The sequence below is a fragment of the Neodiprion virginianus genome, chromosome 3 (genome assembly GCF_021901495.1).
Source record: "Neodiprion virginianus isolate iyNeoVirg1 chromosome 3, iyNeoVirg1.1, whole genome shotgun sequence".
Classification (NCBI taxonomy): Eukaryota; Metazoa; Arthropoda; class Insecta; order Hymenoptera; family Diprionidae; genus Neodiprion; species Neodiprion virginianus.
Genome location: NC_060879.1, coordinates 4,688,417 through 4,702,487, shown reverse-complemented (window position 1 = coordinate 4,702,487; position 14,071 = coordinate 4,688,417). Strand labels below are relative to the sequence as shown.

The following is a 14,071-nucleotide window of genomic DNA, read 5'->3' as shown; positions in this document are numbered from 1 at the left end:
AAGTCCCGAGTCACATGCATTTATTATCGATGTAACATTTTGGTCTACATGCAAGTTATTGCTCTAAAAATTATTCCCTCACGTTCTCCCTTGCGATTAGTTCGATAACAATAGCGAAAAAGCTGTTCGTCTCAAATACAACAATATTCATATTGATTAAATATCGCTAAAATATTTAACAATCAGTGTCAGTTGTGTGTCGGAGCTTTTATTGCACTACGACAACAAATGCGTAAAACGGATAATCGATTTTACATACATGTCCCGAAAAATAAAATCATTCCCTCACCGCGTTACAAGTATTCGAATGAGATTTGTGAACGCAGCCTTAAGTTTTTAAAACCTAGCAACATTCCTAATATGTACGTGTGGCGGTTGATATATATATATATATATATATTTTTTTTTTTTTAAACACTGAATTTAATATGCACAAAAAAGCATTTGGTTGATATTATTTAAAAGTTACATTTTTATTTGTCGTTACCTCACTGTACGAATATGGAGGTAAATCAGTATATATATGCTTATGATGTAATTTTTTTTTTTATTGCAACTTAAGGAGTAAAATTTATACACAAAATGCTGAAGCAATTTCGGATAATGTGTAAGTGTTTTTCCGTATTAGCTTGTGTTCGAATTCGTCATTCTCTCATTATATTTAAGAGTGAGAGAAATTTTCAACAGACATACAGCGAAAGAAAAGAAAATAATGGAAAGATAACAGAAGTATTCCCTCGTTTCGTAATTATTTTAAACTTATTTCTTCATATCCAACAATTACTTTCAAACAGACCTTATTTAGTAAAACTTCGGGATTCACCGATAAATAATTTTTCGCTCGGTAAGAAATTTTTTTCATAAAACCCTAAACGAAGTTTCGTAATTTGATGAAAATTATACCTTTGTATAAATTTAACAACCCATAAATTTTCCTCTCGACGTCGTTCCGACCAGGTGCGATAATTCAAATGACTGTCGTGTCTTCGCGTGTGTACCATTATTACATTTTATGTGTGATGCTAGAACAAGCCAAATCACGTCGCTGCGTGTCAATGAATAATACGGTAGTAGTTGGATCGGTTTAGCTATTCATTTGTTATGTAACCCGTACAACGGTAAGTTTTTTATGCTTGGCGCTTCATGTTGCGTAACCGTTTACGGATTAAACCTTTCAGGCTTTAATTAACGTTATCTGCCTTGAGTTGGTCAGTTCCGTTTCTAATTTTACAATCGCCAACAAATCATCTTCGCTTCTTCTGTGCCTCCTTCGATACGAGCGGTCCATGCTGGTACGATTTATTTTATAGCGTAGAAATGCAATTCCGTACTACGGTGGAATAAATTAACGTGCGTGTCTTTCTTCCTGTCCATTGCTTTTTTTTTTTTTTTTTTTAAATATGTTTTTCATTAATTTTTTTTTATTCTCGTGACGAAGAATCCGGTTTTGGAGATAAAGTATCGCTCCAACTGTGTTCGCCGAGTGGCGAATTCAGTGAAAAAACATGATCAGGCTAATCGTGAGATCAAAAAATGAATCGTTATCTGATATAAAGTTTGGCTAATAATGTACAACCAGTAAATTTGGAAAAAAGATGACGTCTCGAAAGTTTCACAAATATGCCAAACCTTGCGACTTTCGATTTATCTCCACAGTTTTTTTTTTTTTTTTTGGCAAGATTTTTCGTCGGTTATTTTTTAATCTTCGCTGAATCCTTCTTTTTTTTTTGACGTTTTTGCAAAAATTGCTTGTTCCGCGAGTAAAGAAGATAGCTGTTATTTATTCGCAACGCCGAAATTGACGGTTGCAAAATAACAAATAGTCAAGATTTTATGAACGATGAGCGAGGAAAATTATGTACAACATAACAGCGCGGTTATTGCGAGGCTCGGTGCAGTCTTTTGACGATGGTTAAGTAACGACTCTTTTGATTGGGTCAAGTGGCGAGAACAATAGCGGATAGAATATATAAAGAGCTTATCAGCCATTACAATTTAATACGCCACATCCGCGTTTCTGCCTCTATCTACATACGTATACTGGGAATTTTTGTTGGAAGAACCTGCTCGTAGCCCGCGCGATTCAAATTGCCCAATTCTGATTGGCTGACATCCTTGCTCGTGGCCTGAAGCTAACCTTTGCTGCCGAGAAATAAAAAAAAATCCCTAGAATCGACCGGCTGACTAGTAACAGTCAACCATAACCTCTCGCCTGCCATGCTGGTAACATTTTTACGAAGTTGGCCACGCTCGTAAACTAGACGAGTTTGAATTCAGGGTGGCCACTAAATGTCCAACACGAAATTCCCTGATCAGTGCCTTTCAAGAAAAACTCTCGGTGTGTGTATATGTATATATCGTTGTAACGCAACGCGCGGGTTCGTCAATCTTCCGACCGACCTTGAATAATTTTTTCATTGAACTAATTAGGGACAATAACAATATCGGCGTCATAACTATTCGGCATCACCGCGTTTTTAACGTTGTTGTGTTGTTGTTTTTTCACTTTTGAATTTGTTACGTTTTACGCTGCGCGCTCGCGTTGATCGTTACTCAATTTTACAACGTATTAAAATTAATATACTATTATTTATTCATCTACATGCAAAGATCACGGTTAACATTGTAAAATATTTTATTTCCAAACTGGTGATTGTATTTTCGTTTTTTCTTTATTCATTATTTCTAACATTTCTAGGCGAATTTCAATCCAGTGCATAGCGTCTATAATAGCTATAGAGATCGAGCTTGCGGACAGACGTGATCTCCAGTGCAATCATTAATATGCATTGTTCTGTCTTTTTTTTTCTACGTTTCGTTTTATCAATACTTTGCCGAATAATTATAAAAAATAACTTACGTATCGTCGATTTTCACCAGATACAGCTTAAAAATCGCGACAAATGTAACAAACAGGCGAATAAATAAACTGCAGATAACAGAATTAAGGATCGATTCAAGTAACCAATAACAGTGTCGCAATGTAACCCAAAATAGTTGCGATACGGTAGAAAGTTTGAAAAATTCGTTATACATTCAGGGATGAAAATCTTTGGAAAAAATAGTTATAAATCTGTCGGAAAAAAACCCGTAAGATAAAGCCATTTGACTTAACGGTTGAACATCATAAAACGATAAGGGTCACAGGTCAATGTACAAGATGATTATCAGTCCGAGTTGTTCCGCATCCTGCACGACGGCAATTAATGCACTCTCAACAACTGATTAATACGCTGTAGCTGTTTGACGAAGATAAACACGGGGATAAAAATTTGATAGCGTAACGGTGTACACTTGAGAATATAATCAACGATAATTTGACAAATAAATAAATAACGGCAGCTGGACTCAGACACTTCTGTCGGATATGCTGCTTCGGATGCTGTCTCTTCGGTGTGTGGAATTCTGGGCACGTTGCGGTTGCCTCTGGTTCCGTCCGCCACCGGAAACCGGCATCTCGTTGTCGCTGCCAACCCTTCGTAAGGTCGAGTCACCCTCGAGGCTGTATCTCCGACTTGACGTCGTCTGACCCTTCGGACTTCGCGGACCTCGAATGTTCGTGTAAACTATGTAGACAGCAAGGATTCCGATTACGAACATCGCCACTCCGACTCCGCTCACCGTTCCCACCTGCGTGGAAAAATGGGAGAAACGCACTTTAGAAGCCAGCGCAAAAACGCCGATCGCTCGGCTGGAAATCGATCGAAAGTTCTGAAAAAAATCGGGAAGCTCAAAACCGACTACAATTAGTCGCGGTTCAAATTTCGCCAAGATTCGTTTTAATTCCAACGAGTTATCGGTTGATCCGCAATTTTTCTGAGGCGTGAAATTTAAGAGCGTGTAACAGTCCTACCTTTACCGACCGTGCAAATTCATCTATTTTTCTTCCTATATTGACTAAACAAACGAACGGAATGGTGAATATCTATTTCGTAGCGGAATTCAGGAAGGTTACTTATATCCCGAAAATTGGTAAAAGAAATGTATGATTATTCCAATATTTCCCGCAATTTCAGGGGCCAAAAAGTGCATAGTTGAGATACTTTGCGCAATTCAGGAAAGAATGAAGAGTAAAATGAGTCACCTTGAGACTGTTCTCATATAATATTCAGGTCGTTAGACGAGAACTGGAAATTACAATAATTTCGTAAATAAAAGATGCTCACACGCCAACCAAGGAACGCTGCACATTTTTTTAACGATTTTTGGGGCACGAGTAACTTTCCCGAATCCCGCTACGAAAGAGCGATGCACCGTTAAAATTTTTACTCTTTCCATTAATTTGTTTATTTAATATAGAAAGAAAGAGAGTGAGTTTGCTCGGTCGGTAACGGTAGGTCTGCTGCATGCCCATTTTTTGATCATGATTAATCCCTACTAGCTTGATGGGTTCTGTCAAGGTCGTATTTTTTCAAGACTTGATATTCCGCGCGACGACTTTACATATAAAGTTCATAGTAGCTTATAAATTATCTCAGTTCTTAGCACCGTTTACCCCCAACTCTATTACGGTCATAAGATGTGAAGATTTGCGGACCGGGATATTCCACGTGATGAATGTAACCGAGAAGTGACCGCGACACTTGTTTCTCCCACCTTCGCAGTTTTTTTTTTTTTCTTGTCTGTTTGTCAAGTTATTCCTACTCTCACTCTGACAGATGAACGGGAATCCCAAGAGCGAAGCATCGAAGCACCTGTAACTTTCACGGTAATCGCAACAGTCCAAGCTAAGCTAATCATCGATGTTGACTAGAAGGGAAAACTTTGGAGAAGAGAAAGACATTTTCGTTGTTCCTCTTTCTTCGAGCATTGTTTCACGGTTTCTCAATTGGAGCAACGAAGGTCTCGAGGTTAATTGCGGCAAGACTCGAGGTTCGAGAATAGACGAACGTGTTTTGGACGTATCTTTACAACTCGAGCAGAACTGCAGGAGAGTTTTAAAGTGGGGAAAAGTACAGGCGCATGAAATTGCGGTCAAGCTCATACTCGTAATTCCGCGGTAAGTAATTGGATGACGTTGCCCAATATTGGCCATACCCGTACATACAGTCAGATTCTCAAGTCAGCTGTAAGAAGAATTGCTCCAGTCACTTGACCCTAAATCGGCCCAGTATCGGGGACGTGAGTTGGATGGAAAAGGTGACAATAGCGATCGTTCGCTTTTCTCACCATCGTCCACCACTCAGTGTCGTCCATTTCGGCAACCACGATTTGGGTAGCGTGGTCCTCCTCATCTTCGGTCAGTTTGGCCTCGTGAAGGTTGGACGCGCAGTCGAGGTTCGCGATCTGTTTCTTCTTCGCCTTTTCAGCAATTTTCTCAATCTCATCCGGCGTATCCTGCTCCTCTTCCTCGTCTTCGTCATCTTCCGTTTCCTCATTCGTCCCCTTACCTTTCCGCTTCTCTTCGACCTTTCCTTGGCCTTTTGCCCCGTCTTTACCGCTCCACGATATCCTCGCGACGTTACGCTTGACGTTGATTTTACCCAAGGTCTTCAAACCTCCGTCGCGAATCTTAACCAACAACTTGAAACCCCGAGGTTCCGAAACCGTCTCCACGTTACGAGATGCCAGAACCTTCGATATCATCTCCATCCAGTCCGCAGAGTTCACCTGGGACTTGCACTTCTTCTTCTTGCTGTAAAAAAGAGAGTTTTCGTTATTTGAACATAGTTCCTGACATCGATTTGCTAAGGTGTTTGTAAATCCTGAAAAAGGCATCCGAGTGCCGTAACAACCGTTTCAAGTGTGACTGATTTGTAACAAGCCTTCTAAGCCAAAGTCATAAGCCTGGCTCTCGTTATTATTCGCAGTCCCGCGTGTTTCGAATCATGGAATCATTTGTTTTCGACTGTGCTCCATTGACGTTATTTCGTTCTTAGAACGCAGTCCGGACCATTCAAAAATATTTGCATCCGAACACTGGAAGCTGTAAAAATAATCCATTGTGTGGTTTCGGAGCCGAGTGACGGTGAGTCAACTTCGCGCAATCTTGGACATACGAATTTCGATCGAATACGGTAAGGAATTAATATCAGTTCCCGAAAATCCGAAACATCATCACCCACTGAGTTCGTTCGGAAAACAATGTCTGTCTTTCTAGCTGGTAACCGCACTCACCGACGACTCTTTGTCGATTATACAAATTGTGGCTTAGCACAAACCGCTAACATACCAAATCGAGTCCAAAGCCGTTCCGTAAACGTCGATAGCGTCCTGAAGCCAGCGGACCTCCGTCATGTCATCAGGGTCAAATTTTCCCGTCCCGTCGCCGTTCCACCACTTGGACTTTTCGACCATGGTCTGCAACTCGGTCGTTTCGTTTCTGGATAAGAGAAAATCGGAAAATGAAGAGAGAAAAAACTGCGGTAAAGAGAGTAAGAGCGGAGCGACGAGGAAAAAGGCTGTATTGAATACTGGAATAGTTGAGGAATTGGGTGGGGGGTGAAAACTTGAAATGTCAAACATTCGAAAATGAAATATCGAAAGATGAATCGTTCCAAGTCTCGATTTTCGAAGGTGTCACTGATCGGAACGACTACTGATCTTTCAGTCCGTTCGAAATATCGATCCTTCCAAGCTTTGACCCCCAGGCCCAGTAATTGAGGAAGTCGGCATGAATATGGTGAGTGCCAAAAAGGTGGTCGCGGAGTCTTTATCCCAAGCATACGAAGCAGCGACTGGATCCGGCTAACCAAGTGAAAAAAGGATCGAGGCTGAGGACCTTGATGCCAGAAGAATATGCATGACACAGAAAACGTTCAGTGGGAAGTTGAGCGAATGTTTTATCATAATACAGTTTTTGTCATGATCCTCGAATGCCGTATTACACCGGCGTTCGTTCCTTCGCTTCGTTATGGTCCGACTCTCTTTATACCCGAAGGTTGCACTTCGATTGCCGACCTCCTCTCTGTAGTGGGCCTGCATTATTATACCTCATTCTTGAAAGTTCATGTCTTTCTAAATAGGCCTATTACTACCGTACAGTGTAATGCCTTGTGTACCCACACAGTTGACGAACATGTGCAACGTGCCTCCCTACACCATCGACGTCGCGTTACAGAGCCGGGACGAAAAACCTTGAAGCGCTGTTTCTCTGCATTATCATACTCGAAACTCGTATGAAATACCCTACCTAGCTGGGAGTATATTTGCGAGAAAGAATTTTTTTGACAAAACGCACTCGTCGCTCCTTCGAAGAACGAATTCACGGCATCGCGAGCACGTGGACGAAACGTTGTCTGCAGGGCTAGACCTACTCATTGGTATAATTTTATAGTTTAGCTTTCACCCCGATAGGAGAACAAGGTCTTCTTTGTGTATACAAGGTTTCGCTTGTAATTTTTTTTGTTCCTTTTTTTTTTATCACACTTTTACTTCCACCTGTACCGAACGATTGCGCAAAAAATGACTGCCGAGTTCACGCGGTTGGTATTTTTTGGCTGCCCGTTTATCTGCTTTCAGGGAAAGAACGTAGTTACTGTAATCACCCCGAAAATTAAAAGTTGAGTTTCGGTGTGTGATCATTTTTTTGTTCGACGATATTGGTCTCGATCGACGCGGCTTTTCCAAACTTAGAACTGATTAGATTTCGGCGTTGATCGGTTCGGTACTTCTTCAATTATGCAAATCACAAACTTTCCAAAAAATGATATAAAAACGATGATGTATTGAGAATGGATTAATGGATTTGAACGAAAATTGTTACCGCTAAGTTTTTTAGGTCGCTCATCCCGAATCTAAAGTCGGATTTCCAAAATTTAAATTTGGCGTATTGAATATGTTGAGAAAAAAAAAAAAATTAAGAACATTTGGGTTTTTGTGAAAATTGATACTCGAAGGTTTTTTTAAGTGGCTAATCACGAATCTGAGGTCAGATTCACGAAATCCAAAATGTTAAAATTTTCGAATTATAATGAATTCAAGGTCAAACTTTCAAAGTTTGTAATGGTGAATCCATTATAATGGTTTAGAATTCAAAAAAAAAAAAAAAATTGTCATATTTTCATGTAACATGGTACAAGAGAGCTTTTAAATGGTTTGAAAAAAAAAAAAAACATGTCGGCCGATGAAAACTCACGGTTCGTACGCATAGTGAAAATCTATAAAACTGGGAAAATTCAGGGAATTTCGAAAATAAGACTGGAATTTGGAATCCGTCGTAGAAAGAAATTCGTTTTTACACAAAGTTCGATCGAGCTAAAGAAAAAAAGAAAAACAACCACACTCAAATCTTCGTTTCTTCTCACCACTTCACACGTTCCATGTACACTCTTCATTTTTCAAACTTTCTTACATTTCTTTTCTTACGGAAAAATCGCGGGCTGTTGTTTGTAAATTAACAGTCAGATAGTAATACAGGTACTATGTTAATATCGAAGGTATTAGTATTAATGTGTAAAGAAATCGTCGTCAATCAGCCGCATATTTTTATGAATATGCATGTCTTTACCATAAATTTAAAACGTGAATTCCTTGAGAAATTCCACACATGCCGACAGTTACTTTGTTAATTAATTAAGATCCTCCGGTGAATTCCGTGCTTTTAATAGACACTTCCTTTTCTTCATTATTCTTCTACTCAATCATTCCAGCGTAACGCCGAAGCCAACTGTGATACACAGTGTAATACACTTAAATGATAGGCTTGTAAAGTATGAATCACAGAAACAGAAACTGCTTTCACGCGATCTCAACACCGCAAGATAAGTTACGCGACCCTCTCGATCCTCATGAATTTTTCATTTGATTGCGCATCGATCAATTACAATCCCTTTCACCGTTGCAAGATGTGTAACGATTAGTAACAATTAACACATTCCGTGTCCGATGGCGCGGAATTGTTCGCGTTATTACAAGACAGGTATTAATTGCCTATTATTTTCCAGCCTGTAATTGCGATTTTTAACCTTGCTGGTATATTTTCACCGCGCGTATGTTTTACGTGCACTCAATGATCTCATTGACAAGATAAAATTGTACAAGGCGTGCGTGAATTTCTTTATCTATAATTAAATAAATCTACAACGTTAAGCTGCTGGTTAGAATATATTTGTACTCGTATACGTAAGGTTAATCGTTCTATCGTTTCCGGAATGCGTAAAAGATCAAAGGATATAACAACTAATCTCAAGTGTTTCCTTGTCAGGGTATCATATAACACAAATGAACGTGAAATTTTTTTTTTTTTTTTTTGTCACTCGAGGAAACGAATCTCTGCTGGAAAATAACGTTCAATAGCCTAACTCGAGGCCTGACAGTTTTAAACATGGAATAAAATTAGGCATCCTAATTAACTAAAATTATTTCAAGTCCGTTGATTCGTTCGAATTGTCTGCAACGGATGTTACGGATCGGGTTAACAAAAAAAAAGAAAAAAAAAGCTTTTCATCAATTTCTCGCGATTTGTAAATGTTTTATCACCTTCCGACGCAGCATCTCGTTGACTGGTTTAGCAACAAATGTAATTACAAGTGATTTCGTACCCTGTCCCGCATACCTAATGATCGGTGATAGAATTTCCTGAACATGGTAATTCCGTGGCATTAGCCCTGCATCGACAAACCGCACGATAAATGTTACTCGATGCGTGACGGCTTGGCAATTTTCTGCTCGGATCGTTACGGTCAATTTATTTTCCCACCTCGGATTATCGCCGTATAAAATTCCCGCAATCGCTCCGGTAATTGTCCCCGCTTATCTGGCCGTGTTTATGTACTCATATTTTTAACCAAGTTGTACGGATAATTGTCACGGATAGATCAATGAATTCGCCGCGTGAGAATTATTCCGGAATTAAACACCTCACCTGTCGTCCTCCACAAGTATTATCGTGTTAGTCGAATTCACGCGGCTTAAACGATTCTCCAATCTTCCTTCGCTGACAACGATCACCGTAGCGTTTGTCGGACCGGCGAAAAAGTCATCGTCCGGTTTTCCGACGTGGATCACGTTCGTGGTGAAGTCTGAAAATCGGGTTCTAGGATCAATAGATGCATCAAAAGTCATTCGATGATATTCACGGTGAATGGGAATGAACGCATCACTCTTCGTTTATTCTCTTTCCGACTTTTATCTCACCTCCGTCCTCGTTGTCGTAAATTATCACGCACAATTCTCTCGATATCGCTTCGGCCGTTAATTTCTTCGCGATATTCCGGGCGTCGTCTTCGTTTTTGTCACCTGACGTAACCAGCGTGAACGATTTCCACTTTAGTCTTTCCACCACCTCTAGGACCCCCTGTAGTTTTTATCAATAATAAAAACGTCGCAAGGTTGTAGTTGACCTCGTTCATAATTAATTAGATCAGTTGCGACACTCGGTTCGGTTCCGAAAACTTGTTTTTCACGACTAACGAGTCTTTGACAGAGTTTAGAATTAACCTTTTTGTGCATACATTTTTGCTTACATGCGCATTCGCTTGAAATTTCCTGTAAACGGACGATTGACGTCACCGATTACGAATCTGAACTCGAAATTCGAAAATTCAAAATGGTGGATCCAATATGGAGAACGTAAATTCAAAAACTTATTTGATTTCGATAAAACTTTGTATGAGACGGTTTCTAAGATCGCTGGATTACGAGTCTGAGTTAAAAATTTGAAAATTCGACACGGCGGATTCAATTTAAAATTATTTTTTTTTGCTTATACATATATATTCCGGTTTTTCATCGATCCCGTCGTTTTGAATTTCTAAAATTACACAACTTTTTCTTCAGTTTCGAATACAAACAACTCGTGAAATGAAATTTATCAGTAAATACAATTGTTAGTTTCGGTCTAGTGCATAAATTATAGTATTTTTATTATCATTTCATTAAACAAAAACAACAAGAAAAAGCTTTATAAAAAAAAATTAAGTTTTTGCAAAAATTAGCCCACAGATTATCATGTTATTTTGCAATGAACAAATAAATAAAAAGTATGTTTTTTATTAGAATCAGAAATATTTCAGGGACCATTTAGAACCAAAAAAGAGTAGTCTAAAAAACAAAAAGTAGCAAAATAAAAAATTAAAGGATTAAATACCGTTCGTTTCTTTCTCATCTACCGAATCAATTCACCGTAATTTTAATACCTGAACGACGTGAGAATTGTTTTCCATTGCCAAATGGTGAAGGAATGCGGAATTCGACGGTCTTCTAACCAAATGCGGGACCCGGAGAACGGAAGTTACCTTCTGAACGGCTTCGGCATACGTCGGATTATCCGGTCCTATGATGCCTGTAATCCATCATTCTATATTTAAATTAACTTATCGCACGACAGTCTGTCATTTACATACAGACGTATATCGTGTATCGTTGCTTTGTAAATTTTATAATACATTAACGCAGAAATTGCATTCTCTTTCTCCGTTCCGTCGCTCATTTTTGCGCCCACTGTTTTAAATAACGTTGGTTATTTCTCCTCGGGGATTTCCCGGCACCGTACAACAGTTACAAGGTTCTACCCATGTCAGAGGTTCTTTTCCCTTTTCAAAAGAAGTTTGTTATACATCTTAAGATTATACATCTGAACGATACTTGATACGTTGAAAATATCCATCGACGCTAACCTTCCCTTGCACACTCCAATGCATCGTGCATAACAGACTTGAATCCAATTTTTGTGTACAATTGTGTACGAGAATGCGAATTGCCATAACGATTTACCGGAATTAGCGTGCAATTACAGACCAGAGACGTATAATATACATTTTTTTTTGAGAGAGAGAGAAAGGCTGGCCCTCGTCCTTGGCCAAGTTTTGTCGTTTGTGTCGAATAGTAACAAATAATTCCCTTGCATACACCTGTAATCATTATCCACGATCGTTAAATCATGTACATTGCATTTCAGCTTCCAAGTCACGAGCGAGAAAAACATTTTTTATTCTCCCGGTGTAAAGAGAAAATTATGGATGCAGGTGTAGACCGTACAGGAAAGTTACGGGACATCCCTTAGATTTCAGAGCCAAGATAGATAAAAAAGAAATTTCTCGGCTAATTCGATCATTTTTCAATGTACGCGCTAAGTAGAGAAAACGTGAAAATTGCTTGTTGTTAATAAGACGGTTTGAATGGTAAAATTACAAGAACGTGTGTTATATTGATTGACAGAAATTTAACCATCAACTCAAATGTAAAGTCGATCTGCTGATATATTGTCTCGTAACATAGCGCATGACTTTTGCAGTCAACACCGGAAAACCAGCAGAAAGAGAATCGTGTATACATACCAAGTTTCATTGCGATTTTCCAATCAGTTTTTATACCCTGCAAAAGCGACACTTTTTTTTTTTTTTTATTTTTGCGTAATGGCTATTAGGGAAAATTCATTGCACAGGTTTTAAATTACCCTTAGATCTAATCACTGTGTCATACGTTCAGCGTCTGTAGGTATGCACTTACTGATTGTGAGATCGTTGATTATAGACACGTTTTAACTGACCTAGGTAATGCGGTGGCTGAAGACAGCTGAGATCGGCAGAGACCAGGGCTTTTATAGCGGCTTTCAAAGCTCCACCAACGCTGCCGCAGGTGTCGACAACCGCAAGTTCTGTTGAAAATAACGATAGTAAATTTATTTGGGAATCATTGGTCGAAAATTTTGTGTGTTATTTTGTGTATCGAAACCGTTCAGCGGTGAAATTAAATTCAACTTTTCATCCCTTGCAAACGTCCTGTAAACTTTTTTCGCTATCGGTATTTTAAAAACCCTCGAAGATAGCCGTTAATTAATCTACCACCGCGAGAGGCCGGATATCGAACGACGCCATATTGCGTCAGACGGCGCACCACGTGACCCGTATTTAATAATAAACCTCATTGTTTATCCCACTTTTCACTCTGTATTGATTGATTTCGACAAAATAAACGGCTAGCAGGCTGCGCGAGGTTTCCGGTGACTCGAGAATCCGGCAATTGACCTAAAATGACGAGCTCCGACTGCCGATCTACTATCGGCGCCATGTTGGATCCCAGCAACATAACCTACCAAGCTTAAAGCCGCTCGTTTTACTGTTGTACTGTTCCAGGAGGAGTTTCGAAGCTTCGTAGAGAAGCACGCCACGGCTTGAAACACGTTTGCAGGCCGCATCCTCGTGGATTCCGGTTAAAAGCGACACCTGAGCCCGGCCGTCGCATTCGGTGCGTGCTCCGCATGTGCAAGCTGCAGCGACAAAGAGGATCACGAGCCATTTGCTAATCTTGAACATTTCGATCGGGGACGATTGTTGCACCGAACACTCGAATATCCCACCATTCACTGTGTGTTTTTTCTTACTCTTCTCCTCGTCTCTGTAACGGGGGATCGAATTGACACCTCGATTATTTCGTTTACCGCATTAAACCTTCGATAAGTCGCACGTGATTTTTCTTTTTTAATCGTCCGATCAGATATCTTCGAGTTCTTCGGGAACAGCGACCCTCGACGTTTTTTCTTTTTTTTTTTCGTTTTTTCTCTACTTTTTTATACTCGGTTGTTTTCACGAACCACCCAAATGGGACCTTGAGAGGTCCGCGAGATATTAACAACCTTGTTCTTGACTCCCTTAGTTTTATACGGAAGCCTGCCTACCCTCAACACTGTATTCCTAGGGTTTTAGTCAAGGGCAAAAAGGTGTTCTCACCCCGCCGTTGTATCGGTTTACCGTCATATATAGACGAGGATTTTTTTTAAATAAATCAAATAAGGCGGGATGATGATCTTAGCGTTAATCGCCGTGGGTTTAAACAAGGATTTTTTGTAAAGAGTAACTCGATTCGGATAAAAACGTCGTAGAAAATTACGGGTAAATACCTCTGCCGCATCGAATTTGAGCACCGTTTTTCTAATGAGCTTATTGTAACTCCGTTATCGGATCGGCGGAAAGCCTGAAATGTATAATAAGTTTGTATACGTTTCTTGCACAAGTACTTTTACGTAAGTCACAAAGAGACAGCTCGTGAAATCAATGCAGGTAATTAAATAAATCAATGTTATATACTACGCGAAGAAATTAGCACGATTCGAATTCTTGTTTTCTGGTACGTATACTGGTGCGTACCCGGGGGCGGGGGGGGATCTCTCCAACCCCCCAAAGACTCGTAC

At 39.7% G+C, this 14,071-nt stretch overlaps 1 protein-coding gene across 1 annotated transcript; it reads right to left on the bottom strand.

Annotated features, from left to right (window-relative positions):
* Positions 1-2,617: 2,617 nt before the first annotated feature.
* On the bottom strand, positions 2,618-13,511 carry LOC124300212 (uncharacterized). Its single transcript, XM_046754028.1, has 8 exons — positions 12,977-13,511; positions 12,431-12,538; positions 11,079-11,224; positions 10,078-10,237; positions 9,806-9,962; positions 6,173-6,322; positions 5,170-5,635; positions 2,618-3,630 (listed from the first exon to the last, which is right to left on the bottom strand). Exons 1-8 carry the CDS (start codon positions 13,194-13,196, stop codon positions 3,349-3,351), a joined length of 1,689 nt encoding a protein of 562 aa, XP_046609984.1. The 5' UTR covers positions 13,197-13,511; the 3' UTR covers positions 2,618-3,348.
* Positions 13,512-14,071: the final 560 nt, after the last annotated feature.

What these genes read in the sequence shown, in the direction of transcription:
- LOC124300212 (XM_046754028.1), bottom strand. Translation starts at nt 13,196, where the DNA reads ATGTTCAAGATTAGCAAATGGCTCGTGATCCTCTTTGTCGCTGCAGCT. An exon ending in AACGAGCGGCTTTAAGCTTG is followed by an intron (nt 12,539 to 12,976) that starts GTAGGTTATGTT and finishes TATTTTCAACAG; the next exon opens with AACTTGCGGTTGTCGACACC. An exon ending in ACAATTCTCACGTCGTTCAG is followed by an intron (nt 10,238 to 11,078) that starts GTATTAAAATTA and finishes TAAAAACTACAG; the next exon opens with GGGGTCCTAGAGGTGGTGGA.